The sequence below is a fragment of the Mustela putorius genome, unplaced genomic scaffold (genome assembly GCF_011764305.1).
Source record: "Mustela putorius furo isolate JIRA1106 unplaced genomic scaffold, ASM1176430v1.1 tig00003974_pilon_pilon_pilon, whole genome shotgun sequence".
NCBI classification, from domain to species: domain Eukaryota; kingdom Metazoa; phylum Chordata; class Mammalia; order Carnivora; family Mustelidae; genus Mustela; species Mustela putorius.
In genome coordinates this window covers 15,922,073-15,949,909 of record NW_025422117.1, presented here as the reverse complement: position 1 = coordinate 15,949,909, position 27,837 = coordinate 15,922,073, and the positions used below count along the sequence as shown (strand labels likewise).

The following is a 27,837-nucleotide window of genomic DNA, read 5'->3' as shown; positions in this document are numbered from 1 at the left end:
TTCTGTCCTCTCTGCTTCATACTCACTCAGGTATGGAAGACGGCAGCTTCCTCCCTTGATTTGTCCACACACCCCCTGCATAAGATTTCAGTAAGACGTGGGATGGCAAAAGTGCCAGCAATACATTGTAGAAGCCCAGCCCAAACAAGGTCAAATGTCATGTTAGAAATTCCTGTTTGGTAGTTCTTGGTCACACCTGTTACGGGTTATTTCTTCTTGGCTGAGATTTCTCTGCAGGCCTGATCTTGTCGCTCTTTTGCTCAACAGCCCCTCACTCCTTCTCTCCTCCATCTTTCTTTTTCTCTCCCCCTACCCCCCCCTTCCTTCCACCCCTCAAATGTGTATTAATTATTTATGCAGGCAGTTCAGTTCTCTCTTTGCCGTGCCAGGCTCTTCTCAGAGAATCTCATCCCCATAACCAAGCATGATGATATATTCTCTCTTTGGGAAACATTCTATGCTACTTTTAAAAATAAAATTATTTTCTTGTGTCACAATAATATAAACATCCAGTCACCCACATTTAAAACATCAAAACTGTCATTGGCCTATCTCCTTTTTCTTTTTCAATAGTCACTGTAATGAAGGTGAGGGACTTGGGTGCCATTCAAGAAAAAGGATATGACCACGGTGGGGGGGTGGGGGTAGTTGCATACTCTGAGCCTTATTTGAATGACACTTTGATAGATTTGTCTGGGGAAGGAGTCACTCCCACATAAGACTTTCCTAAAGCTACTGCACAGGGGCCACCACCCAGAACGGGAAGAGGGCAAGGGAACTCATGAACGAAAGGAAGATTCACAGAAGGGCTTTCATATCTAGGTGATGCCACTCAGCAGAATGGAAGGCAGTCCTGGGTCAGAGAACTCTGACAGGCAGCAGCAGTTGGAGGTCTTTTATGGCTCCCAAAGTTGCATAGCATGGACACAGAAGAAATCTCAACACAAGATCAGCTGTGGGATCATGAGAAAAACATCAACATACTCTGGGAACTCTGATGTTGTAAAGAAAGTTTCTAACAGGATTGATTCAGGGAAGAGGTTCTGAAAGAGGTGTGCCATTTGGAGAGGAATTACATAATACACAGGGTGATTTTAAGCCCAGTGATGCCACCAATCAGGATAGGAATAAACAGGAGTAGAATGGGGAATACACGGTTGGTTTTAAGAGGCTGAGTTTTGATTGGAACAGGTAGGGTCTGTTTGTGGAGGTGACTACCAAACAGTGGGAGATGGGGGAGGTGCTCAGGCAAGACATTTGTGCCACAGACCCAGGTTTGGAAATGATACCAGAGATTTAAATATAGTATCTTCAGAAATGGAGAAAATATTAAATGAGAAGAGAATGAAAGTTGAACCTTGATGTGTGTCTACACATCAGGTGGTGAAGGAGGAACCAGAAAATGATACTCTCTTACAATTGCATGGTAAAGGTGAAGATCAGTATGAGATCAGTAGCAGGGATGCAGAGTGAGTGGATGCTGTCTACATCCCAAACCAGCCCAACTTTCAGTCTAGTATGAATCTCACTTCCACCATAGCTTTCTCAGTCCAAGGAGTTATTTTTGTCATCTGAACTCAAAAAGCTTATTCTCTACAATCCTCACTTGGCATTTAGTTGCTCATTACCTTAGAACATTACTTATTTTCATGGTATACTCATTAATGAATGGTATCATCTTATAATTCTATGAGTCGTCCATACAATTTTATCCATAGTAATTTGTTAATAAGTACATATTAATATCAATTTATCAATGAATTGTAGAGCGAGTCCTTGAGGGTATAATAAACACAAAGATTGCAATAGCCACAAAATATGTGGAGACATGGAGGGGGAGCCAGTAGAGGTTGTGTTTGAGGTACAGTAGGATAGGCAAGAGAAGCCAAATACAGAGATAAGGGGGGGATGGAGCCGTTCCAAGAAGAAAGGATTGCAGGACAAAGGTTCTAATGCCAGAGAGTGTGGTGTGTGTGTGTGTGTGCATGTATATTAATGTGTGCACACATGCACACACACCCATGTATCTGTTCACGTGTGTGAAACTATGGGACTTCTATCCAAGAGGCATTATCTGCATTCATCCTCTATTAGTTATGTTTAGTGGTAGCAGGAAATCTAGTAATTGCAAATTCAATGTCATATGGAAAAATGTCTAGATATCCATTTGTAGATATTCTATGATAAGTTTAAGTATCTTTTCAGAATATCAGATTTCTTTTTTAAGAGTTAGTGGTTTGCTGTTCTGTGATTTGAGCTCTGAGTGTATGCTAGAGATTATAAAATCTATAATAGAAAATGCCAATGTCATCACTATGGGAAATTGTTTGGTAAGAACCAGTGAAGTCTGCCTTTCCCACTTCTTTTGCTTTAGGATGTGTCAGAAAGCTTGACGCAAAACGAATTGTCCCCAGTCATTTGGATATGTCTTCAGTTTTCACGTTCTTAAACTTTTCCTCATTTTTGAGTTCTTCAAAAGAGTGATTACATTTGCCAAGCTTGAGCTGGGGCATGGATAATAGTCTCCATTCATGAGAAATATTCCATCACAGCACAATGAAATACGGACACAGAATTTCTAGGAAGTTGATGTTGAAGTTGCTTCTGATTCCAGTACCAACCATTAAATATATTCTCTTTATGATACATTTAAGGGCATCTATGTGTTAAAGTGACTTAGAGATTCAGTGGTTAAATGGCATGTGGAGCTCATTTAAGAAACTCACTGAAGCTGACTTAAGGTAGTTGCTTAACAGACAATATGAATGTTTACGATGTTACCCATTATGGTGATTCAAGACCAGCAATTAAGCCACTGCCAGCACTATCACTACCAAAACACTAATGTGCTTTTTTTTCTGGAATCATTTCCAAAGATAGAGAATAAAACACATAGCTTCTGATAAAGTTAAAATAGTGGAAACTCACCTAACAAATTTGTCTAGGAAATTACCATATATTTAAAGGCTTGCTATGTACTTTTATAATTTCTCATCCATATTTGTTTCAATCTTTTTTTCTTCAGTGGATTTCACTTTCAGTTAGCTGGTTGGTGGAGTTGAAGGAGGAAAGAAAATCCTGATTGAGATGTGAGTTGCCATGGCAACTTTGCACTAGTTATATTTTTCTGTCTGTAACTATAAATGGTAAAATGTAACCTTTCTAATTATACTGCTACATTTTTAACTCTATTGGTACCAAACACTCTGCAAAGTTTGTTGTCATGGTATTAAATCAATATATTTTATTTTTTATCTCAACCAAATTCTTATATTAACTGTTTCATAAAAATGGAATCTGTTTCATAAAAATGAAGATTCTAAGACCATTAGTAAAATGTCAAAGTACAGTGGGTTTAAAATATTATCTGAATGCCTAGAAATACCCATTGTAGGGACACCTAAATGGCTCTCGCAGTTAAGCATCCTGATTCTTGATTTTGGTTTAGGTCATGATCTCAGGATTGTGAGATCCAGCCCCTCCTTGGCTCCAGGCTGGATGTGAAGACTTCTTAGGATTCTCTGTCTCCCTCTGCCCCTTCCCTTCCTGCATGCACGTATACTCAAGTACTCTCTCTGTCTGAAAGAAAGAAAGAAAGAAGAAAGAAAGAAAGAAAGAAAGAAAGAAAGAAAGAAAGAAAAGAAATACCCATTCTAGACATTCAAAATAATTAAAACATTAACCTGAAATAAGGTTTTGAAAAGCTTTATTTTTGAATAGTGTTATTTGACTAGAATGAGGAGAAAGCTAATTCAAAATGTGTCAGTGAAGGGCTTAACCTTTAGCATTGGGTTAGTTGCTTTTTTTCAGTCCTATGAGGTCAACATAGCTTCTGGTTTCATAACACTGGCTTTAAGTAACTCATACAGTCAAACAACAACCAACAAAGTCATCCTTGCTTTCCTCCAGTCTAGATTCCAACAGCCCTGATCGCTCTGAGCCCCTGTTGCTTCTCCTGCTGCTGGGGGAGCCCCTCGAAGTATAATGAAGTGGGGGATATTCAGGTTCTGAAGCAGGGACAAAGAAGAAGCTGTGAGAATCAGGATACCTATGAACAAGCCCCCTGCCAAGTTGCAGCTCCCTCTGCACCAACCATAAAAAGGAAACAGTTTGATTTTTTAAAAAAATTATTTCACCCTTTAGTAGTATTGTTTGAAGGTCTATCAACTAGAGATTATAAATCTCACCTCAGAGAAAAGCATGAAAATTCTAAGAGGTTAAAGGGGCTGTCTCTGGTCATCTAAACCTTAGTGTTAATGACCTAAATCATGTTTCTTTCCTGTTAGAACTGGGCAGAGTTGGGACATGCTGAAGTATGGTGGCTTGGATTTCATGAACAGGGCTTGGCTTTAGAGCAAGAAGACAGGGCATCCTGGGTATGGCGCAGTGCATGTGACAGAAGCATACTGTGATGTAGGAACTGGGCTTCCAAGTGCCTAGGAGGAGGGCAGTGGGAAAAGTGGGTAGGGGGTGTAAGGACCCCATTTTACTTAGGACTGTCTGCATATGTGGTGGCACTTCTTTGTCTTCTGATCTTTCTTCCTCCTATGTCAGGAATATACAGAATATTAAATACATGGAGTCCCACAGTATATGTAGCCTTTTTGATCTTGTTTCTTTTACTTAGCATAATGCATGTGGAATTCATCCATGCTGTTCTGCTGTATGCATCAGCTGTTGATTCCTTTTCATTGCTGAGTATTATATGGAGCCACGCAGTTATTTATCCATTCACCTAGTAAAGGACATTTGGGTTGTTTTGGGGGGGTGCTTCAAATGTTCTCACACAGGTTTTAGTGCATAGATGTTTCTTGGCATGATCATTTCTCTTGAATAAATGCTTACAAGTGGGATTGCTCAGTCATATGGTAAGCATATGTTTAACTTTATAGGAAACTGCCAGCTTGAAAAGTGGCTGTACCATTTTGCACCCCACCAGCAATGCATGAGATTTCAAGTTGTCTCACTTCTTCAATATCACTTAGTATTGTCAGCTTTTTTTTTAAATTAAAATACAACATATTATTTGCTTTAGGGGTACAGCCTGTGCACCATCAGTCTTACACAGTTCATAGCACTCACCATAGCACATACCCTCCCCAATGTCCATAACGCCCCTACCTCCTACCAGCAACCCTCAGTTTGTTTCCTGAGATTAAGTCTCTTATGGTTTGTCTCCCTCCTGATCCCATTTTGTTTCATTTTTTCCCTTCCTTCCTTCCATGACCCCCCCAACCCTGCCTCTCAAATTCTTCATATCAGAGAGATCATATGGTAACTGTCTTTCTCAGATTGACTTATTTCGCTTAGCATAATACCCTCTAGTTCCATCGATGTCGTTGCAAATGGCAAGATTTCAGGTTTTTTGATGGCTGCATAAGTATTGTCAGCTTTTTTTTTTTTTAAAGATTTTATTTATTTATTTGACAGAGAGAGATCACAGTAGGAGAGAGGAAGGGAAGAGATCACAGAGAGAGGAAGGGAAGCAGGCCTCCTGCTGAGCAGAGAGCCCGATGTGGGACTCGATCCCAGGACCCTGAGATCATGACCTGAGCCGAAGGCAGCGGCTTAACCCACTGAGCCACCCAGGCGCCCCCGTATTGTCAGCTTTTAAAAGAATTATTTTAGCCATTCTAATAGGTGTGTAGTGTAGCTTATCCTAGTTTTAAATTGGATTTCCTAGAGACTAACAATGTCAAGCATCTTCTCACATGCTACTTATCATTTGTACATCTTCTCTGGTGAAGTATCTGTTCAAATCATTGGCCTATTTTATTCAGTTGGTAGTTTGTTTACTTACTGTTGACTTTTGAGTTTTAAAAAGATGATATACTGCTTTCAAGTCCTTTGTCAGGTATGTGATTTGCGAATTTTTTCTCCCAATGTGGCTTATATTTTTCATTCTCTTAATAATGTATTTTCCAGAGAAAAAGTTTTTAATTTAATGAGGTCCAACTTATCAAATTATTATTTTTTTAATGAATTGTACTGCTGGTGTCATATCTGAGAACCCTCCTCCTAACCCATGTTACAAAGATTTTTCTTCTGAAAGTTTTATACTTGTGTGTTTTATATATGTTTATGATTTTTTACTTCACCTGATAATAATTGGGCTGTTCTTTTTTTTTATGTCTTTGAGAAAATATCTAAGGACCAAAAGCTTCTGTGAATTCAGGAATACTTAAAATTCTGTGACACTTTATGTCTATTTACCGGAAAATATTGACATTTTTCTTATAAAGCTGAGATGAGTTATGCTAATTGAAATTGTATTAACCACAATTGCATCTACGTACATTTGATAAGTGCAGTATATAAACATGAAGGTGCTTAATCTACAGCAAGTGCTCGGGGCTCTGTGAGCTGAAGACACCTTGCAATGACCCTGCTTTCCCACAGTCACGTGGGACAGATCAGGACCTATCTTCTCCTTTAATAAAGAAGCAGAGGTTGAGAGAATCAGCTGTCTTACTAGAGACAAACTGAGTTAGTGGCAAAGCTAGTCTACAATCTAGGTCTCTGGAATTTAAGTCCTGTATATGCCCTATTGCTGGGTTATGGTTTATTGAAATGGCCCCTGGGCACCAGGAAATGAGACTTCATTGCAGTAATCATTCTTTTGAACATACGCCGCACATTCAATAAGCCCTTGGGAGCAGGGGCTGCCCCTTTTCTAGTTTTTAAATTTTGTTCTGTGTTGCTATGTGTCCTAACATTATACCTGGGGCATCTGTGGTATAAACGCTCATTAACAATGCCGTCCTTGGGCAAGGAAGCAATGCAGGACAATCTATCATTATTAGATTTTCCCTGGGAATATTGAAAGGAGTATTGGTTTAATGCAGTACATTATAGAGAAGCACATGAGATTCAACATTAGAAAAACTAGGTTGGAACCCTGGTTAGGCACCATGATGCAAGGAAAATTATTCATCCTTATTGACTCATTAGAAAAAAAACATTTTCCAGGGGATAGATGTATGATTGGACTAAAATACTGTTTGTGATGCCCAATTTCCAATTTCCAAATTCCCTTGGAAAAGTTAGCATGGCACTAAAACTCAAAAAAATATAAGTTCCATCTCCTTTATCCTTGTTAAAAATTCTGTGTGTGGGAAACAAAGACTAAGCATAATGGGAAGTAAAAACAAAACTCAGAATTAAACATTACAGTCATTTATTCTTGGTTCAAACCTGGGTGTGTGCGGCAGTAATGAAATGCTCTTCACATAGGCAGACGAACAGAAGTCACAGAGCCAGGCATGTGGTGCAAAAAAGCCATAATGGAAAGAAGTGATCTTTGTAGCAGCATGTGAAAATGAAGTAACATAAACTGCTTCACAGGGTTATTTCTATTAGTTCTGGCCTTTGGGCTTTTATCTACAAATTTTCCCATTTCTTGTGAAAGCTGCCTTTTTATTCCTGGAAGTTATTCTTAACAATAATAGCCATTAATGTGGTGGTGTCAACCCTGCAAAGGGTCTTGGGGGCTTGAGGGAAAGACAGAGGGTAGAGCCAAGGGTCAACTTATCCAAGCTTAAACATTGCATCTCAAAGCGGTATTCAAACAGGATCATGCCACATCCATGTCTCTTGTTTGCTTCTCTTCAAAACATTCCCGGCCACAGCTTCCTGCCTCGCTCTTGCATTTTAATCCCCCTGCTTGGCATCCCATCAAGCTCCTGGCATGGCATGAATGACTTCTCTCATTGCCCCTAAGGGTTTGGGTTCTGTCATCTGTGGCTGTCATTGCAGAGATGCAAATGAAAGCTCTTTTGAGGTGAACGGAAGTCAATGTGGCATTGCCTAGCCCTGGCCCAGCGGGGGCCTGAATGCAGCACCCTGGGAAATAAATGTGTTCCTCTGCTTCTCTTGGCCTTCACAACTGCTTGCCCACCTTTTCTTTCTGAGTCATCCCCAAAGCATATCTGCACCGTGTCCCCAGCTCTCCTTCTCTCCCCGTGTCTGTTTCCTGGATACACCCGGTCGATATTTACCCACCTCTCTGAGGGCTTAGCCATTGTAACATGGAAGAAATGGAACTTTTTATCAATGTGATTCTGGCATAAGCAAAGTTTGGCACCATCCTTTTTCTCCTTTTTGCAATCCTCCTTTCCATCATTTTACCTCTCTCTTGCCTGTTCACAGATATCCAGTGTCCTGGATTTACTAGCCAGGACTGACCCATCTTCTTACCCCTTTCCTCTGCCCCTGGAAGAAAAGCATATAATCAGCTAATCCACGCAGATACACAAAAGACACATTATCACTTGTGATATCCCATTATTCCCCACACAGGGATATTTTTTGAGAAGAGGAGATAATGGTAGTTCAAATAAAATAATATCTCGTTGTAAAATCTAGCACTAAACCAGAACAGGGAACTGTTTTTTTTTATAAATTGTTTTTGCTAAATTTGAACAGATTTTAGAAGTTTCACTACTCATTTCCTTCCTTACCAAATAGAAATCCAGCCTATCACCCCCTCTTTTAACACCATCTTTAATTTTTATTTGTGTTTTTTTTTTTAATTTCTTTTCAGTGTTCCAGAATTCATTGTTTATGCACCACACCCAGTGCTCCATGCAATACGTGCCCTCCTTAATACCCACCACCGGGCTCACCCAACCCCTCCACCTCTCTCCCCTCCAAAACCCTCAGATTTTTTCTCAGAGTCCAGTCTCTCATGGTTTGTCTCCCCCTCCAACACCATCTTTATTGAGCACCAAAATCATACACAATCCTAGTACTTGGGATATAACTATCCTTCTAGGAACTTATAGCCCAGTATAGAGACAGAAAATTATTTGTAATCCAAAATAGTGAGAGATAGGCCATAAAGAGGATGTACTATGGGGAGACATAAGGATATATCCAGCACAGCTTTGGTACCACCAGATTCAGTAATGTCCAAGCCAAGTCTGAAGGGCAAGAAGGAAGTATCCAGGGGAAAGGGAGAAGCATGTCGGCCAGAGAGCAGAGAGCACATGGTGGTGGGGTCGTTAGGAGTGCAAGCATTTTGGCAGTTAAGTATTGGGTTCCCATGGGGTAATAACAACCACAGCACAACACATAGAGCGAGCACTTAGTGTGAGCCAGGAAGAGCTTAAATGCTTTGTAGGCCCTTCTCCGGCCTTCAGTGCCGCTGTCCACACAAGAGCCAGGAGACCCACCGTGCTCTCCGCTCTGCTGCTCCACTGCCCGTCACCCGGACAATCATTCCCATGCTCTGCTGAGAAAGATTTAGAACTAATCGCATCATGTCCTCCATCCCTATGGCTACGGATTCCCCAGGAGAAGCCCACTCTGATCGTTGCTTGTCACCAGGACTAGTCCCACAGAGCTCTGTCCGACACGGAGCCTGACCTGACCTAACAGTAGCTTAACCACTCAAACCTTCCACAGTACCACCCTGGATGTGTCCACTGTTCTCATCACAACGGGCTGCTCTGCAGTCTCATCTGTGGCTCAATGGCACTCTGCTCTGTTGGGCTCTCCCAGAGGACTCACTTCCACAAGATCCAGAGGAAGTGGAGAGGTCTAGTTTGCTCCTCTTTGCTACTGCTTATCAATTTTAGCTTTCTCCTCCCTAGAACTGCTCCATCTTCTTGAAATCGTGGCATCAGGAGCGCCTCTTCCTCATTGCAGTCATCTGTAGGTCTCAGAGTCACTCACCCGCACCAGGCTTATGGTCTGTCTCACATGTGTCTCCTGTCATAATGCTCGGTGATTTCCAAATCCATGTGGAGGATCCTTCCCCACTTTGACCTCTCATTTTCTTGATCTTCTCTCCAATAATTTGTCCTTTGTCCTACCTTAGCCACCCATAGATCGTGCCCTTCTGAATAACCACACAAATTTCAAAATCTTCCCATTCTGCTTCTACTTTCTATCTGCTCCATTCAGCTCATTCTCACCAGTCCTCTGATTCCAGAAGTTTCTCAGCCTTGTCCCCACCAACCACCAATCCACTGACTTTTCACATTTCCTCTCCCCTCATATCCTCTGTTCCCTCCATGTCCATCTCAGATCCCATGGTCCCTCCTTGTCATCACTTCCTCACATCCCGCTTCCCCTCCTTCACCACCATTCTCTTTGTTGCCCTCACTTGGCTGAATTATTAACTTAGTTAAATCCAACTCTCGGTTTCCTCTGTTTCTGCCCCCTAAGCTGCTGAATGGGCCATTGGAAAAACAATGGCGACTAGCTTTAATTCCATGACCATGAACCATGACCACAAACCAGTAGCTGAGCTACTGACACTGCCCAAGGATTCCTAGCAAAATTTGGCGGGGTCGAGGGCAGGTGGTGCTTACGGAGCCAGATTATCCGCTTTGTAGAGTACCTAATGTAGAAAGCTGCTAATAAATGTTTGTGAAATAAGATCATGGTCTAATTTAGTCCTGACAACATTCAGCAATCCTATGAGAAAGGTCATTACAATAAAGAGATGGAATCAGGTTGACCCATTATCACATAGCTCTGACAGTTCAGATAGCTGGACTCCAGAGCCTACGTGCTCACTTAGCATGCGGCAGAAGCCAGAGGGGTACCTGGAGTCGAGATCACAAATGTACTTTAACTAGGTATGGAATTTAACAGGGAACCACTAGGGTGGTAGCGGTGGGGGTGGGGGTATGACATGACCTGGGTAAGGTACTGACTCCATCCAAATGATGGACATAATTGCCTGTCTGCAGTTCCTAGGTTATCAAATCACACTGGCTCAGAGTCTGCCTTGGCTCTTGTTTGGAAAGTTTAGGCTGACAGTATATACTTGCTTTGCTAGCAGCAGACTGGCCTGTGCTGCCAATATTTAAGTCAGATTTAGTTAAGAGCTTCAAATCAACTTTATCTTGAGGTCTGTAAAACTGAAAACCTTTCTTGCTGTTTCCATAGCAGCCTGATGGTTGACATAATTCTTAAAGAAGATTATATGTTAATGCCCAAGAACCATTTACTATGCTCACGCGCTGCTGACCCAAAATGCCACAGCTTGAGCTGGATAGTCTAGCAAAATATTAAGCTTTTAAAAGGACACATTATATTTCAAACTATAGTGAGAGGGGATGGGGTTTCCAAAAATCTGATTAAATGAACTTTGAAAATACCCACAATTTAAATATTTGACTCCTCTTAAGTTTAGTGCTGTATAGACTCTAGCCTTTCAGCTACCTCGTGCAAAGCGGGGGTGGGGGGTGCGGGGTGTGGAAGATGCATGAGTTATTTCCATATAGGCCGTAAGTACATTTGGTTAATAGATGCTAAAATTTGCCATGTCTCCATGGTGAAATGAACTGCTGTTTTCTGTTTTAAAGGGAACCAACTGTTCACCCTCCAATACCTCCAAAGCCCAGTTCTCCTGTTTCATCTCCTAACCAGCTGAGACAGGAGAATAGGTGAGACCTGGCGTTCCAGAATCTCTTGCTCAAATGAAGAAATTAAAGAAATGAAAGCAAATGAATTGTGACCTGTTTTGTGCAAAGCGTGGGTATGTTTTGTGCACATATTCACAGAAGAAGCACTTATAAAGCTTTTCTAATTGCCAACACAAGTGCGTATTTATGTTTGCCTTCGAATACTTATAGCCACATCCTGTCTTATGGATACACCTTCAAGATAGGAGCTGAACAGTATTCATGTCCAGAAAATGTTTATCCTCTGGTTTCTTCTAATTTATGTATGAGGAAGCATTATTTAAGGAATCTCTTTCTTTCTGTCCCTGTGTATATATACACATAGATATAGATGTATACATATATAGTATTTAACATAGATAATCTAGATAGAAACTGTGTGTGTGTATGTATGTGTGTACACACTTAAGTTTCCCATTAAAAGCTATATTTTCTAAAAAAAAAAAAAAGCTATATTTTCTGATGAAAGATGTTCTTAAAACTTTGTGTTACTTCTCAAACCTTCCTTATTTTAGAAATACTTCTAGGTAGGTTTTTAGTATTGTTTTAGCTAAGGAATTTGCAATTTATTTCAAAACTATTGCAATTAAAAAATGTTCTCTGAATCAAGGGAAAAAAGACAGACTTGTTTTTTCATTTTGAATCTCTGACATTCTATAATTAATACTTAGAAACAAATTCAAAGATCTGAAAAATTTCCCACGTGTTTCTGTTAAACTGTTTAGTAATCTTGAGCTGTTTTTCGAGACGTACGTTGCACATTTCCATTATCATTGTGAGATTTTAAAAATATCTCATTGAAGACTGAGTACATTAGATCCGCTTGATTGCCTGCCTTTGATTCTTTTGTATTTTTACATTTTGATGGTGATTTTTGTTGACAACATGAAGGAAAATTCTAGAACTATTCTTTGGGAAGAGGGTAACTTCAGCTAGGAAATGCTGACTGGGCAGCAGAACTCTGTAGCGTTAGGTGTTAAGCCTATTGAGTTAAAAACCCAGGTCTGAATATCTATTCAGTGAAACTTTGCAGAATCTGAAATTTTGTCCTTAGGGTGAGAAGGTATTACTTTTCCTTTTAATGAGCCAAGAAAATACTTCTTCATTGAATTAATGAAAGATATAGACCAAATTTATAACTTTTTATTTGTGCAATGATTATAATTATACTCTTAAAATAACTGGAGTTTTTAATCTTATATTATTTTTCCTTTTGTAGTATTGAGCAATTAAATTTTAATTTGAATAGGAATTTTTAGGGATCCTTAAATACATTGGCTTTAGTACTATCGAAATTCTAGTCTAAAATCAGCAACTCTAGAGCAGTAAGCTTGTGTAAATTTTTAAAAAAGCTAAATTTCATGGGAGTTGGTCTAATCCATTTTTATTACTTTAATTTCTTTCTTCTACCAGTGATCTTAAAAATAAAATTAGGACAACTTGCATGTTTTAAACTCTGTGATTACTTTAATCACAGTAAGATGATTTTAATGAAAGAATATGAAAGGGAAGTGTTTCCTATGTAATTAACACATGTTCTCAGGAGGACAAAAAATAGTTGAATATAGGTTTTTGAGAACAAGCAAGAATATATAAGTAGGTCAATCAGATAATTAGGAAAATAACAGATAAAAACCTCATATCATAAATTGTGACAGAACCTAATATCATAAACTTATTCTATTAACTTTGTGTATTAGAAACTTAAGGTATTTCCCATCTTATCTGAGAAAATATATTTTTGGACTGTATTCAAATAGATTAAGTCTTTAAGAAAAAAAGCATTCATTTGATGCCCAATAACGAAAAAGAGCCTTAAGAGAGAAGTATGAAAATGCTTTATTGATGATTGGAGACTAAAATAAGATGAATATAAATACATTTAAGACAGATATTTCTAGATATATCTAGTGGTTGAAAATATATTAAAAGAGATAAGCTAAATTACAAATTACAATAGAGTTCAGAATTTCAAATAAGAAATGGCTGAGTTCTAGCCAACCAAAAGAGCTAAAGTGAAGTTTGCTATCTCAAGCAGTGCTATTGATCCAACACTCTGTGATCTTTTTGAACATGAATGTTTCCTTAAAAATTTATATTTAGCAGAGAAGTGTTTTTATTACCTAACAGATATTATCTTTTACTTTGAAAATATAGGCAAATATGTCCACCTAAACCAGGTGTAAATACAGAAACCAACAGATCTGCTGAAAGAAATATAAGGTAAAATGATCTCTATTTATATCTATGTAATTGTTGAAGTAATAATGTTTGTCTTATTAGAATACTTAAAAATATAAGACAATCAATAATAGACAAAATCAGTCCTCCAGCTGGCTTCAATATAGCGGGTAATTAATATTTTTATATGTACCTACAGAATTTTGTTCCTTTTATTTCTATTCTTAGCTTTACATTAAGAAAGCAACCAAAATTGTCTGAACATGATAATAGAATAAAATAAACCCCTTAAGAAGGGAAAATTCCCAGTACTTGGGAATCAGGTCCCAAGGTCTGTGATACAGTTGTGCTGATGTTTAAATGAATAGGTGTAAATATGTCATTTTACTGAACTTGTTCTACAAAAGCTTTGCTAGAATTGGCTGTATAATAAGGCCATATCCAGCTCTACCCACATCATCAGAAAAAGGCTTGCAAATAGTATTGATCTTTGGGTAAGCTTTCCCTATAATAGTCCTGATTTATGCCCATTGTCTTACTCATCCTATCTGGTTCAGTATAGATTTTGGTTATATCCTGGTTTGATTATTTTTTTTATTTTTTAGGAAAAAAAACCAATTTTTATGTTTTATTTTTTAAAAAGATTTTATTTATTTATTTGACAGAGAGATAGTGAGAGAACACAAGTAGACAGAGCCACAGGCAGAGGTAAAGGAACAAGCAGGCTCTCTGCTGAGCAAGGAGCCCTATGTGGGGCTTGATCCCAGGACCCTGGGGTCATGACCTGAGCCAAAGGTAGCCGCTTAACTGACTGAACCACCCAGGTGCCCCCCCAAAAACCCTATTTTAAAAATTAGGTTTAAATAATGCTATTCTATAGGTTTATGATAAACCAGTTTTTAATTATTATGGTAAAAATATAACATTAAATTTACCATCTTATCCATTTTGACCAATGATTTTTCAAAGTTCAAAACTTGTGTACTTTTGGGGTTTTTTTGTTGTTGTTATCTCCCCTGATTCTCAGAAAAGTCCGAGTTTGAAACATACATCACATGGACACCTTACCGTTGGGGAGAATAATATTTACCTTGTACTTAGTAACTTCAAGTACAACCACATCTCAGCATTTCCCAAGCTGTGTCCCATGTGCCCCAAGATGTCAATGCATGTTCTGTGAAAGAAGGATTTCATGGCCGACCCATTTAGGAGACACAACAAAGTAGAGTTCTCTATCGCAGGTTTCTTCAGAACCTTCAATGTGCTTATATACATTCTGAATCTCCAAAAGTTGGGTATATTTCCTAAATTTACTTGACTGCAAAATTCTTTCTTCATGGAACCCTATTAACCTTCTATGAGACATTGTTTGTGAAACAGTTATTTTTTAAAAATTTTTATTTGTTTTTTTTTTATTTCTTTTCAGTGTTCCAGAATTCATTGTTTATGCACCACACCCAGTGCTCCATGCAATACGTGCCCTCCTTAATACCCACCACCAGGCTCACCCAACCTCCCACCCCTCTCCCCTCCAAAATCCTGTTTGTTTCTCAGAGTCCACAGTCTCTCATGGTTCATCTCCTCCTCCAAATTCCCTCAACCGTCTTCTCCTCTCCATCTCCCCATGTCCTCGTGTTATTCCTTATGCTCCACAAATAAGTGAAACTATATGATAATTGACTCTCTCTCTGCTTGACTTATCTCATTCAACATAATCTCTTCCAGTCTCATCCATTCTGATACAAAAATTGGATATTCATCCTTTCTGATGGAGGCATAATACTCCATAGTGTATATGGACCACATCTTCCTTATCCATTTATCCTTTGAAGGGCATCTTGGTTCTTTCCACAGTTTGGCAACTATGGCCATTGCTGCTATGAACATTGGGGTACAGATGGCCCTTCTTTTCACTACATCTGTATCTTTGGGGTAAATACCCAGTAGTGCAATTGCAGGGTGATAGGGAAGCTCTATTTTTAATTTCTTAAGGCGCCTCCACACTGTTTTCCAAAGTGGCTGCACCAACTTGCATTCCCACCCACAATGTAAGATGGCTCCCCTTTCTCTACATTCTCTCCAACATACGTTGTTTACTGTTTTGTTGATTTTGGCCATTCTAACTGTTGTAAGTTGGTATCTCAGTGTGGTTTTGATTTGAATCTCCCTGATGGCTAGTGATGATGAACATTTTTTTAATGTGTCTGTTAGCCATTTGTATGTCTTCATTGGAGAAGTGTCTGTTCATGTCTTCTGCCTATTTTTTGACATGATTATATGTTTTGTGTGTGTTTAGTTTGAGGATTTCTTTATAGATCCTAGATATCAGCCCTTTTGTAGTGTCATTTGTGAGTATCTTCTCCCATTCCGTGGGCTGCCTCTTTGTTTTCTTGACTGTTTCCTATGCTATGAAACACAGTTCCTAATTACAGGAACATCAGTGAGGATGTTTCCAGTTATTCCTTTCCATGATCACTAGGGAGATTTGTGTGGATTCAACCCCTCTATGTTAGGTGCTTCCAAATACCCTGTAGTTTAAAATGTACTTTCCCTTTGGAAGCTTAAGAAGACAGACGCTTTCACCACATGTGAGGGATGAATTAATCATCTGGACATGTTGCTTAATGCTCTTTGGCTCTGGTCAAAAAATCTCTGAACACACTTCTGTGTTTACCTGAGTAGTTAACTCTGCTTTCTTTTCCATATCCTCTAAGTACAGAACTAGAGAGAAGCCAAGGTGTTCAGGAGAAACTGTAGTTATTTCAGTGAGCACTAGATGGCAGAGCCAATGCCCAGTGAAATGACTGCTGTGGGGCGGGGGGTTGGGGGAAAGGCGGGGAGTGTGCACCTGCGTGTGCCCACACCCACACCTGCAAACCCCATGAGCTGATATGATAGAACTATTTCTTTTTTTTTTTTTAAGATTTCATTTATTTATTTGACAGAGAGAAATTACAAGTACACTCAGAGGCAGGCAGAGAGAGAGAGAGAAGGAAACAGGCTCCCTGCTAAGCAGAGAGCCCGATGCGGGACTCGATCCCAGGACCCTGAGATCATGACCTGAGCCGAAGGCAGCGGCTTAACCCACTGAGCCACCCAGGCGCCCGATAGAACTATTTCATATGCAGTTAAACTCAATAATTCCTGAACACGTGGACTATTGTTTTCTTTACTGAAAACATAAATTTCAGACAACCTCAAAGATATCTGTACTGTACTATCATTGACTTGTGTTTCCTTTTCATCCTTTGAAGGGGTCAGGATCTCGAGAACATCATCAAAGTGGCCACTTCATTTCAGAAAACTAACAAGGGGTAAGAGCTCAGAGCTTTTGAGCTTATGTTTTTCCTTTCTTTATGTTTCAAAAAAGCTTAACCAGTACCTTTAGAAGTTCCAGATATAAACAAGATCCCCATGCTGTTTACCAAATATAATTTAAAAGAAGAAAGAATCAGTCTCTTTAGATAAGTGTCCCTGAAAAGTGGGTCAGATGGACATTTCCAGTACTCTTCTTCCTCTGCTTTGTCTTTTGGTGATTATACTCATCTCCTTCACCTCAGCTGTTTGTGGTTTTGACCTTGTTCCAAATCCGTGTCCTGTATTTATGTTGCTGGCTCAGATCTCAACTTACCTGTCTTCCCAGAACCCTCGCTAGAATGTCTTAGGCCATATTGACCTTCCTTCCCAAGTGCGCTATTTCCTAACTTCTTTCTATTCTCTCCTTCAGCCAAGCTCACCTCTCTGGAATCATTCTTGATTCTTCCATGTCTTTCCCCTCAATGTAGTATCTGCCATATATGCATAAAATGCCTAAAATTCTCCTCCTGCCCACATGGCCTCACCCCAGTTCAAATCTGCATCAACTCCATCATAGATTATTAGACTAGCTATCCAGATTTACCTACATTCCCTCAGTCTTTCCTAAACCATTTTTTAAAAGATATTTATTTATTTATTTATTTGAGAGAGAGAGAGAGAGAGAGAGATCACAAGTAGGCAGAGCTGTAGGCAGAAAGAGAGGGGGGAAGCAGGCTCCCTGCTAAGGAGAGAGCTGATGCAATCAATGCTGTGTGAAAGCAGAGGCTTAACCCACTGAGCCACCCAGGTGCTCCTCCCAAGTCATTTTAAATTAACCATTTCCTCTCCTAAGCCATCACTGCCAGAGTTTTCTTCCTAAAATTCTACTGGAACAACTGTTTCGCTCCCCACTGCCCATTTAATTACATTTAACCTTTGTTAACTTGGCTCTTTCCAACCTAACATTCCAGAGTTATTTCTGACTTTGCCTTTACATTTACCTCACATGCAATGCCAAATGAAACCACATTCTTCCTACGGTTTCCAAATACCTTGCCTTTGCTTATGCCATTCCACCCACAGGGCCATTTTTCCTAGCCTCGAGGCCACTGTGTCAATCCCTTCAAGGCCTACCTATTTTTCAAGATCTGGATCAGATATCACTTCCTCTGTTGAGTCTTCCCAGAATGATTCAGGGAGATGTGGCTTCTGTTTCTCTAAGTTATTAGAGCCCCACTATTTATGTGTTAGAACAACTAATCATATTTGTTGTTATTTCATGGTATCTATATAAATACTTCATCTTTTCTATCATCGCTTTAATCTCTTTGGGCAAATATTTTGTCCTATTGACCATAAGTCATTTGCAAAGTCTGACACAATGCTTTAGGCAAAGTAGGTGCTTACATAATAGATTATGGTAAAGAATGATGAACAGCAGGAAACCTGGAGTATAAACATGCCATAATTTAAATCACATTCCTACAAAAATCCTCCTCACTCAATGGAATTTAGCAATGCTAAGTGTGATTAGGTAGTGCAGTCTCCGCCAAAAGACCTGAGAAAAGAAACAGAAGCGACAGGTAGTTCTTCTGTGTAAATGAAACTCATTGGAGCTCTGAATCTGGAAGGGGACTCCAGAAAGTATCCTGAGTGTTTCGTTTCCATTTTTCTTGTCGAAGAGCCTGGATCTCTTATTTTTATCGATTTACACTTATTGAGGTAATATTTTGTTTTTAAAAGGGATTGAACAGTTTTTTGGTGAGTGATGGGGGTGTTTGAAAGAGAGACATATGAGTAATGCTGAAGAGAAATTTGGTTTGGCACAAAGCCAACAAAAACAAGAACTACAGTTAGTTCTGTCCCTTCTGTGTAGGCACAATAAACTAATTCCACAGCAAGATGCATTCTTCACAGGGAAAGGTTACTGCTCTGACAACGGCCAGGGAAAGTGTCTGTTAGATCGACACAACCAACTACCATCACTGTGGGCCATCTGTGGGGACTAGAAATAACTTTTAATCCCCTGAGCTGCTCTTGGTGACATTCCTGTGTGACGTGGACTCCTATCTGATTAAGAACATTTAATTTACTACCCATAAGATGGTGAAATTTAATATCCAAAGCTTTCCTTGATACAAGGTCATTTTAAAAGTGCAACTTCCTAGTGAGAATATTGTCTCCATTTTGTTTAATTTACCACAGAGTGTCTTCTCATGATTTATGCCCATTCATTTGTGATAAACATGAGCAACCCTAAATTCTGATCATCATTTCACTGTGACTCATACTAGTCAGAAAGGTCTGAGACTACCATTTTACAGGATTCTTAGGTATGCTCTTTTCCTTGGAGACATGGACAGATTCATACTCTCAGAGCTGGACAGTGGAATTTCAAGCAAGAAACAACGCTGAGGCATTGTGTCAAGGGACTAGCTAGTATGTTAATCTATTTTTTGTCAGGGTCAGCAGGATTTGTATTTCAGTATTTTTCCCTCAGCCTTTGATCCTACCACCGAATATGTAACATTTCTTGAAAGGATTCACCTATGTGAATTTAACATGTTTTTAGGGTCTCTAAGCTTTTATGGCTATATATTGTGCCAGACATCTTCAGAGCCCATGTATGACTCAGCAACTATACCTGTCTAGCCAGAGCCAAAGTCTTGATGTCTCTAAAGGCAGTTTAAAAAATAAATATAGCAAGCATTTATTAAATGATAATTTTAGTAGACTTGGAACTGTTTTCTATAATGGCCAAAATTAATTGAGAGTTTAGGACTTACCAGACATCATGCTACACAATTTAGACTCATTAGTGTTTTGATTCTCTTCTCAGGTGGGTACAATTAGCATTCTTTTTGGACAGATGGAAAAACTGAGAGGGCAAGAGGGCAAGAGTCACCAGCTAATAAGTGGTGGATCCTGGGTTGGGATCTGTGTATCCCTGACCTGAGACCCTGAATATGTAACTACTCATAACCTCCTGGTCAGTACCACGGAAGACTCAGAACGAAGCAGAAGGAACATTGAGAAGGTGTGGAAAATGTGCAATTTAGAGCAGGAAGAAGGGAAAACCATGATGTGGGATCTAAAAACTAGACTAGGAAGGCAAGAGAAATTGGGGGCAAAGGGATAACAAATGTTAAAGAGAGAGAATGCTATCAGGGGCAAACAGGAACCAGAAGCCCACTAAAACTGCCTTCTTGGGAGAGAGACCTGTACTGAGATGATGCTAAGGGATATTCTAGAACACAGGAGTTTAGCCTAAATAGGTTGCTCCCCAGGAAGCGACCAGAAAGTTGCAGTTCTCAAATACAGACAAAAGATCACAAATTTAGTGGACTTGGAAGGAAGTAGGATCACAATTTAAAAAAACAGCCAGACTTACTGATGAACAGGTGTTTTCCTATAGCTACTTTGTATAGGTACATTGTATAAAGATAGAATCTATAATTAGTCAATGTGCCTATATATGTTGATTCAAATAAAACCCTGTATTAAATATTTACTGTTTAAAATATATGGTATTAAAGACTGAAGAAAATCCAATGCAAAACACAGTTGTAAATTTTAAGTGATGTGTGTGTGTGTGTGTGTGAGAAAGAGATATAGGAGCAGGGACATTACATGAGAGAAGTATGCAGCTGCTACATCACAAAATATAGTAGTATTAGTGCCATAAAAGAGATGCAAAAAAACCCAACAACAACAACAACGACAACAAAACAAAATGCAGCAAGGTTTCCAAAATTCAGAGGACTGTATTCTGTTGAAGGACTGGGGACTGTGTGTTGGAGGAAGAGGCATCTGAAGAGAGCCCTGAAGGATAAACAAGATTTTGGTATCATGTGTTGTATTCCAGGAACTCAGAAACAGTGGTTTCAGGTAGACCTGCTCTTTGACTCAGGGCTGGCTTTTACTGATGTGAGATTTTGTTTGTTTGTTTGTTTGTTTATTCCAAAAGTGAAGAATTGGATAATCTTATCAAAATGAACAAAAGCTTGAATAGGTAAGATTTGAAAAAATCTATTTTTTCCTTTATTATTGAGTTGCATCTTATGGCTTCTTATATCTTTAAGTATTTGAGTATAAGGACCCACATAAGTTAAAAAATAGCCTACAAGTCTTGAATAAAAAGCTTGCAGGAATTATCATTTCGTCACTGCTATAAATGGTTATTACAATCTAAAGATACTAATATTAAAGTATCTTTGATGTTCACACTCTATTTAGTAAGACAGTTACATAGAAAACCACAGTTCTCTTAATATAAAATATGTATATTTTATATTAATATATAAGTATGTGGGCAGAGTTTAGTTTGGTCACTGTTCTCAGGTCTATACTTTACAAAAGCCACTTACAGTCTTAGTTAGACTTACCTCCTTAATTTTGAATCCGTTAGAATTGCACACTTTAAAGATTATAATAATTGAGGACTATGTTGGAAGTGTGTGCAGTTTTGGTGATCTCTCTGTTACTCTGCCTAACATACTAAATGGGTAAGGACTAGAGAGACAGAGAAACAAGTTAAGTTTCAAATGAGCTCATTGTTCGGAGCGTCCAAAGGTGTGGTGTTCATACCCTATCTGACAACAGTGATCTTACTGTGACTTATTGTCAACAATTCATTTAAATGTGCTGCTTTTTTCAGTTTCTTCATCTATAAAGACAGAGGGTAAACATTGGCTCACATTAAAAGCAAAACACTCTGTGAAATCCATACAATGCATCACGGACCTGTTGGCTGTGTGGATCCCCAGTTTGTATTTTCTATCTTATTTTTTCCGAGGTCCACTGCAGTTTAGTGTCTATGAAAATACCTATTTGAAATAAAGCAATTTTAAGAATTATTGCTCATCTTTCCTACCCAGCTTCTACTTCCTATCTATCTATAGAAATATAAATTGGTCTATATTTCTAGAGTTACGTATCTGCTGTTACCACTGATGAGGGTTTTTTTTATTCAATGCATTTAAAGAAATCAAGGTCTGGATGGTCTCTTCAGAGCAAATCCTAAGGCAGAGCAAACAGAGAAAAGGTAAGTGCATCTGTCCCTAACCTGAAAATATGATCTCCCAGATTGCTTGCTTTATACTTTCAGACGGTTGCTGGAAGGGAGTTGTATCCTCTGGCATGGAAATGTACGAGCAGATGGAGTAGTGCTCTCAGAATTGTACATTTAGTTCAGACATAATTGCCCCAAAGGATTTCTGTTCTTCCATTCAATAAGAGTAAATGAGCAATTCATGAAGAATGTTTATTGTATCTAACCTCTCAAGATACCACCCAATTTTATTTCAATATGTAGTCTTTTATTTGAATTTCTTTGTGTTTACAGAGCCAAAAGCCTTGAAAATCTCATTTTTATGAATACTCGAACAGACAAAGACAGCAAAGGGTAAGCTGTGACTCTTACAGGCCCGTTTGATTGAGTCCTAGACTATATGCCATTTCCTAGGTTTGACCTCCTGTTCAGGACAAGGGGCAGGCAGGCTGGTGAAACAGGAGATGGGTGGAAATCTTGGTAACGGGCTCTGCCTCCCACATCTATCGGGATGACCCTGGGCAAGTCACTTAGCCTCTCCAGACCTCTGTTCTCATCCCATTAAATGAAGAGCATGACCCAGATGATCTCCAAGTTCCCTTTTGTATTTAAAAATGAAGCAACTCTAGTTGGCTGTTACAAGTAGTGGACAATAGGCTGGTTTATGAACTAATTATATTTACTCTAAGACATTTTGATGTTGGAAGCTAGTCTCTCTTCACTGAAGTCTTTTTTTTTTTTTAAGATTTTATTTATTTATTTGACAGACAGAGATCACAAGTGGGCAGAGAGGCAGACAGAGAGAGAAGAAGGGGGAAGCAGGCTCCCTGCCGAGCACAGAGCCCGATGCAGGGCTCCATGCAGGGCTCGATCCCAGCTTAGATCATGACCTGAGCCGAAGGCGGAGGCTGTAACCCACTGAGCCACCCAGGCACCCCTTCACTGAAGAAAATCCCAGAATTGTAAAGAATGACAAAGTGTAAGGATTTAGAAAATCACTACTGTTTTTCCCCCAGATTGGCTGTTTACCCTGTACTTGGTTAGTCATTAGATTTGCCTTCCTAACATGATAATTATTTCTATTGTCTTGATTATCTTTTAAAGCCATTCATCTGTGCCAGTCTGTGCCCAGAATGGTATTCTAGCTTTCCAAGTCAATCTTGGCAGATGCATTCTCAACTGTCTCTGATATAGAACACTGAAGTCTATGTGATCATATTGTGAAAATAATTGGCAATAATAATTTCACAGATACTGAATCCTTATTAAGAATATATTATTACAATGTCAAAGTGCAAGTATTATTACAGGTAAAAATTTTTCTTCTCATGGAGAACTGATGAAGTGGTAAAGCAGTCAGTTCTCTCTGAGTGGTTATATGAGCTTTATAAGAAAAGATGCGATTTCAGATATTTAAAAAATTAAATTGGGAAGGATCCATCAAAATGGTAGAAAACAGAAAAATTAGGATGAGTATCTGAAGCAATTCATTTCTGGACTGGCAAGGAGAAAAGAGATGTGGTTTGTAATGTGTGATAAACGGGCTTTCTGTTGCAGGAATGACTGAACTCACTGACATGGTAGGGTCAGTCTGTAGTCCCTGGTCCTTCTTTTAGCCTTCCCTCTTTGTTTTCTTTTTTATATTGCAAGAAACTAAGATGTCAATAGTCTTACCACCATGAAATCAGAGACAGATGAAAATGACAAAGCTACATCTGGGCAATTGGGTGACTTAGAGGGATTAACTTCGATGTTCCCTAATAGCTTTAAACCATTTGCATGGAAAAGGTTTATTGTCTGTAGTCAGTTTATGTAAAGCACTGGAGCCATCTTAGAGTTATTCCTACCTTCCCAAGGGTACTTCAGAACCTTGAACTTTTTGCTAAAAATGATATGTCTGTCTCCAAAAGGTTGGGACACCTGCTCAGTTGGTTGAGCATCTGCCTTCAGCTTGGGTCATGATCTCACTGTCCTGGAATAGAGCCCAGACTTGGGCTCCCTGCTCAGCAGGGAGTCTGCTTCTCCCTCTTCCTCTGTGCTCCTCTCTCTCGTGCTCTCACTCTCTCCTCACTCTCTCTCAAATAAGTAAATTAAATCCTTTAAAAAAAAATCTCCAAAGCATTTAGGTTTAAAATATTGACCATCTGATTTCCACCCCTGATATGAATGATTTTCATGTTTAAAGAAGGCAGTCTATCAACAAATGTATTAAAGTTAGCTTCCCACCAACTGTCCCTGAAAGGACAGAGAAGGCACAGACTGATACCTGAAGGGAACTTTTACTTTTAAAATGATTTAATGATAAAGAAAATGTGATGTGTATTAATATCCACAGACACATACCCACACAGTGGAATATTACTTAGCCATAAAAAGGAATAAGATCTTGCTATTTGTGACAACATGGATGGACCTAGAGGGAGTTATGCTAAGTGAAATAAATCAGACAAAGACAAATACCCTATGATTTCATTTATATATAAAACCTAAAACACACACACACACACACACACACACACACACATACACACACACAAAGAAAAAGCAGAAATAGGCACACAAATACAGAGAACCAACTGATGGTTGCCAGAGGGGAGGATGGTATAGGAATGGACAAAATGTGTGTAGAGAAGTGGAAAATAGGCTTCTAATTATGGAATGAGTAAGTCAGGAGAATAAAAGATACACTGTAGGAAATATAGTCAATGGAATTAAAATTACAATAGTATTATATGATGATAGACAGTAGCTACGCTTGTAGTGAACACTGTATCACATATACACTATGTTGTATACTTGCAACTAATGTGACTATTGTGTGTCAACTCTATTTCAAAGATTTTATTTATTTGACAGAGAGAGAGAACACAAGAAAGGGGAGTGGCAGGCAGAAGGAGAGGGAAAGACAGACTCGCTGCTGAGTGGGGAGTCCAGTGTGGGGCTCATTCCAGAACCCTGGGATCATGACCTGAGCCAAAGGCAGATGCTTAACCAGCTGAGCCACCCACGTGCCCCTCAACTCTATTTCAATTAAAAACATTAAATTTACTAGGGCACCTGGTTGTCTCAATTGGTTGACTGTGGGACTCTTGGTTTCAGTTCATGTCATAATCTCAGGTTCATTAGATGGAGCCCCACATTGGATCCCATGGTCAGCAAGGAGTCTGCTTGAGATTCTCCCCTTTTCACTCTGCCCCTCCCCCAACTTGTGCTTGGGCACACTCTCTCACTCCCCCTCAAATAAATAAGTAGTGTTTAAAATAAAACCATTAAATTTACTTTAAAAATTAAAAAAAATAAAGAGTTTGCAATAATTTGGCCTCAATCTACAGGTCAGTCTCAATGACTATTAGGTCTTCTGAGGATATGAAGGATAAAATATTAGAGTAATTAAGGACCCTAAGATAGCATAGTCTAATCCCCTTATAGTGGGGAAAATGTGCATGATGTGAAAGAACATGGTCACAAACCATGTTAAAATTAGAACAAGGATTTGAATCCAGTTCTCCTTATACTGATACTGAGCTCGGGTGCTATGATGCCTGGTAATAAAAGTAACCTGAAGAGTATAACATAGTATAAGCTGTCAATACAACAACTCAGTTCTAAATAGCAGGAATGTTTATTAAAAATTATTCCATTAAAATGATTGAATCGTAACTGAGTAATGACGGAGACTTTATCATTAGAATAGTTGGCATTTATTCAGCATTTTGCACAGAGAAGCATCATTTGTATTAAACATTGAGGCTTTATTTGTATTAAACTGAGGCTTTAGGTTCTGCTAACATCTTACTCCTGGGGTGAGAAATCTGCTGTTGCCATAAGAGATTGAATTACTGTCTTTCCTCTCTTTTGTGGCTCTTCTTGCTCCCTTGCTCTTCTTGCTCTCCTTGCTCCCATGTTATGAAGAAACCAAGGCCTTGGAAGTCTTATTAAAGTTAATCAAAGGATGGACAAAAATGAAGAAGGGTAAGGCCCTACCTTGCTGGGGCTCTCTTTTTGCTAGTTAGTTTTTCACACCTTGTTAGAAATGGGAGTGTAATGCTTTCCTCGACCACAGAAGAACTGTTGCACTCTATAGGCCTGTCAGAGAGTAAGCGAAGGAGTATGATGTATGCTGTTTCTATAGGACCACATGTTTGAGTTACATTGAAGAGAGTGTAGGAAATCTGCTCCATAATCTCTTATTCTGTATTTTCTTAAACAATGTAAACATGACCCAAGTCCCATATTTAATAAAGAAATATAAAGGACAAGATTGCAAACTGAGAGGTGCACTGGGAAGTTCTCAACTGATTTAAACCAAGTACTGCTGGGGAAATTAACAGCTCCAAGTTTTTCTGGCCATTTGGCCTGGAAACGTATGATATCCTTTCCAGGACATTCTTGTTTATACAGATTTCAGAGACAACTGAATGTAACCTAAGTAACACAAGGTTTTCGTGGTTTTGTTTCTGTTTTTTTCCAAAGAAGCCAAGATCTCGAAAGGATTATCAAAGTGAATGCCAGGACAGATAAAACTAGGAGAGGGTGAGAACTGTTTTGATGTTTCTGGATCTTGGTTGTATTCTCCCAGATTTCAATGTGTGATCTTTTTAGTGACATTGAGAGGGTCACATCTTTGAGTTTCCTTTCTGTCTTCTGTGTCTGATCCCTACCACCCTGATTTTCACTTTGGAGGCTCTACAATGAATTCTATCTAAATTTACCTTTGGCTGATATAATTACCAGAGATTAATTTAATTATGTTATTGATAGGCAATTTTTATAATAAAATTAATATAATTCCCATATAATGATTTTCTCCAAAAGCTTTCAATTAATCAATAATATAGAATATCTATATTTAGATATAATACTGTGAGAATACTTAGAAAGTGAACTAAACTTTTTTTTAAGAGGTAAAGACCTTGATGATCTTATCTAAGCAAAGCCCAAAGGAAGTGAAAATGCCACTGGGTTAAGAATTATTAGTGTCAAAAAAAAAAAAAAGAATTATTAGTGTCTTTAAGTCTGATCTCTGTAGGTAACAATCAATAAGATAAAATGATTCAGCATTTTAACTTCATAACCATATTTTATTAACATGGAGATAGACAATAATAGTGGGCCACATGACTTTCCCTTCTTGTTTCTAATAAAATCGCTTATTTTTTTTTTGAAGAACTGTCCTAGCGTTTGATAGTAAGTTGCCTTTTGTCCTAGATTTTAGACTTGGATTTGTTTTACGCATGAGTTACTGAAATGAGTTTCTTTGTATCTAAAGAATGCATGGTCTTGATTACATTTTCAAGGCGGATCTCTAAATTAGCAAAGATAGCCAAAAGCCAGGCTTGACTAAAACTCTTATAAGTCGGCTTCTCTAAGGATGATGGTCTCAGAAGGCAGCCCAAGAGAAAGGCTGGGCAGGTATACCCTCTGGGAGGAAAGAAATTCCACCATTTTTTCTCCTCTTCACGGCTCTGTCAACACGATAGCAGCAAGAAGTCACAAGACTTCTGCCAACCCCTACAGTATTCTTTTTTCTAGGGTCAGATGATCTCCTTTTGATATTATTCAGTGCATTTTAATGAGGGTGACATGTGTCTTCCCAAAAATGAGTCAATTTTCTTACTATGCAAGGTGTTTTTTTCTTGCTCTTTGTAATTTGTCATACTTGATTATATTTTTAAAAAGCGTGGGTTAGGGAAATTGTTGACTTTATATGAAAACATATATTCTTATTTAAAAATATATTATTATCATTATTACTTTTATTGACATTGTTCTTATTATGTAAAAATGGAATAGGCGATTATATCTGATATCTTGAGTAGAAATTTATATTCTGCCTGAATCCAGTACAGAACTTTGACTTACATTACTTCTCCAATCATCATTCACTTGATT

General features: G+C 38.7%; 1 protein-coding gene across 10 annotated transcripts in view; it reads left to right on the top strand.

The window, feature by feature from the left end:
• Window positions 1–27,837, top strand: part of SCEL (sciellin) — a 323,748-nt gene that overhangs the window by 258,352 nt on the left and 37,559 nt on the right. For 6 of the 10 annotated variants that reach the window (XM_045070864.1, XM_045070866.1, XM_045070863.1 and 3 more), the window contains 8 exons: window positions 11,319–11,399; window positions 13,575–13,640; window positions 16,853–16,912; window positions 20,863–20,907; window positions 21,880–21,939; window positions 22,240–22,299; window positions 25,858–25,917; window positions 26,419–26,478. In XM_045070864.1, the coding sequence (XP_044926799.1) occupies window positions 11,319–11,399; window positions 13,575–13,640; window positions 16,853–16,912; window positions 20,863–20,907; window positions 21,880–21,939; window positions 22,240–22,299; window positions 25,858–25,917; window positions 26,419–26,478 (492 nt within the window). The remainder of the gene's footprint in view (window positions 1–11,318; window positions 11,400–13,574; window positions 13,641–16,852; window positions 16,913–20,862; window positions 20,908–21,879; window positions 21,940–22,239; window positions 22,300–25,857; window positions 25,918–26,418; window positions 26,479–27,837) is intronic. The other 4 variants (XM_045070867.1, XM_045070868.1, XM_045070869.1 and 1 more) reach the window with 4 other exon arrangements.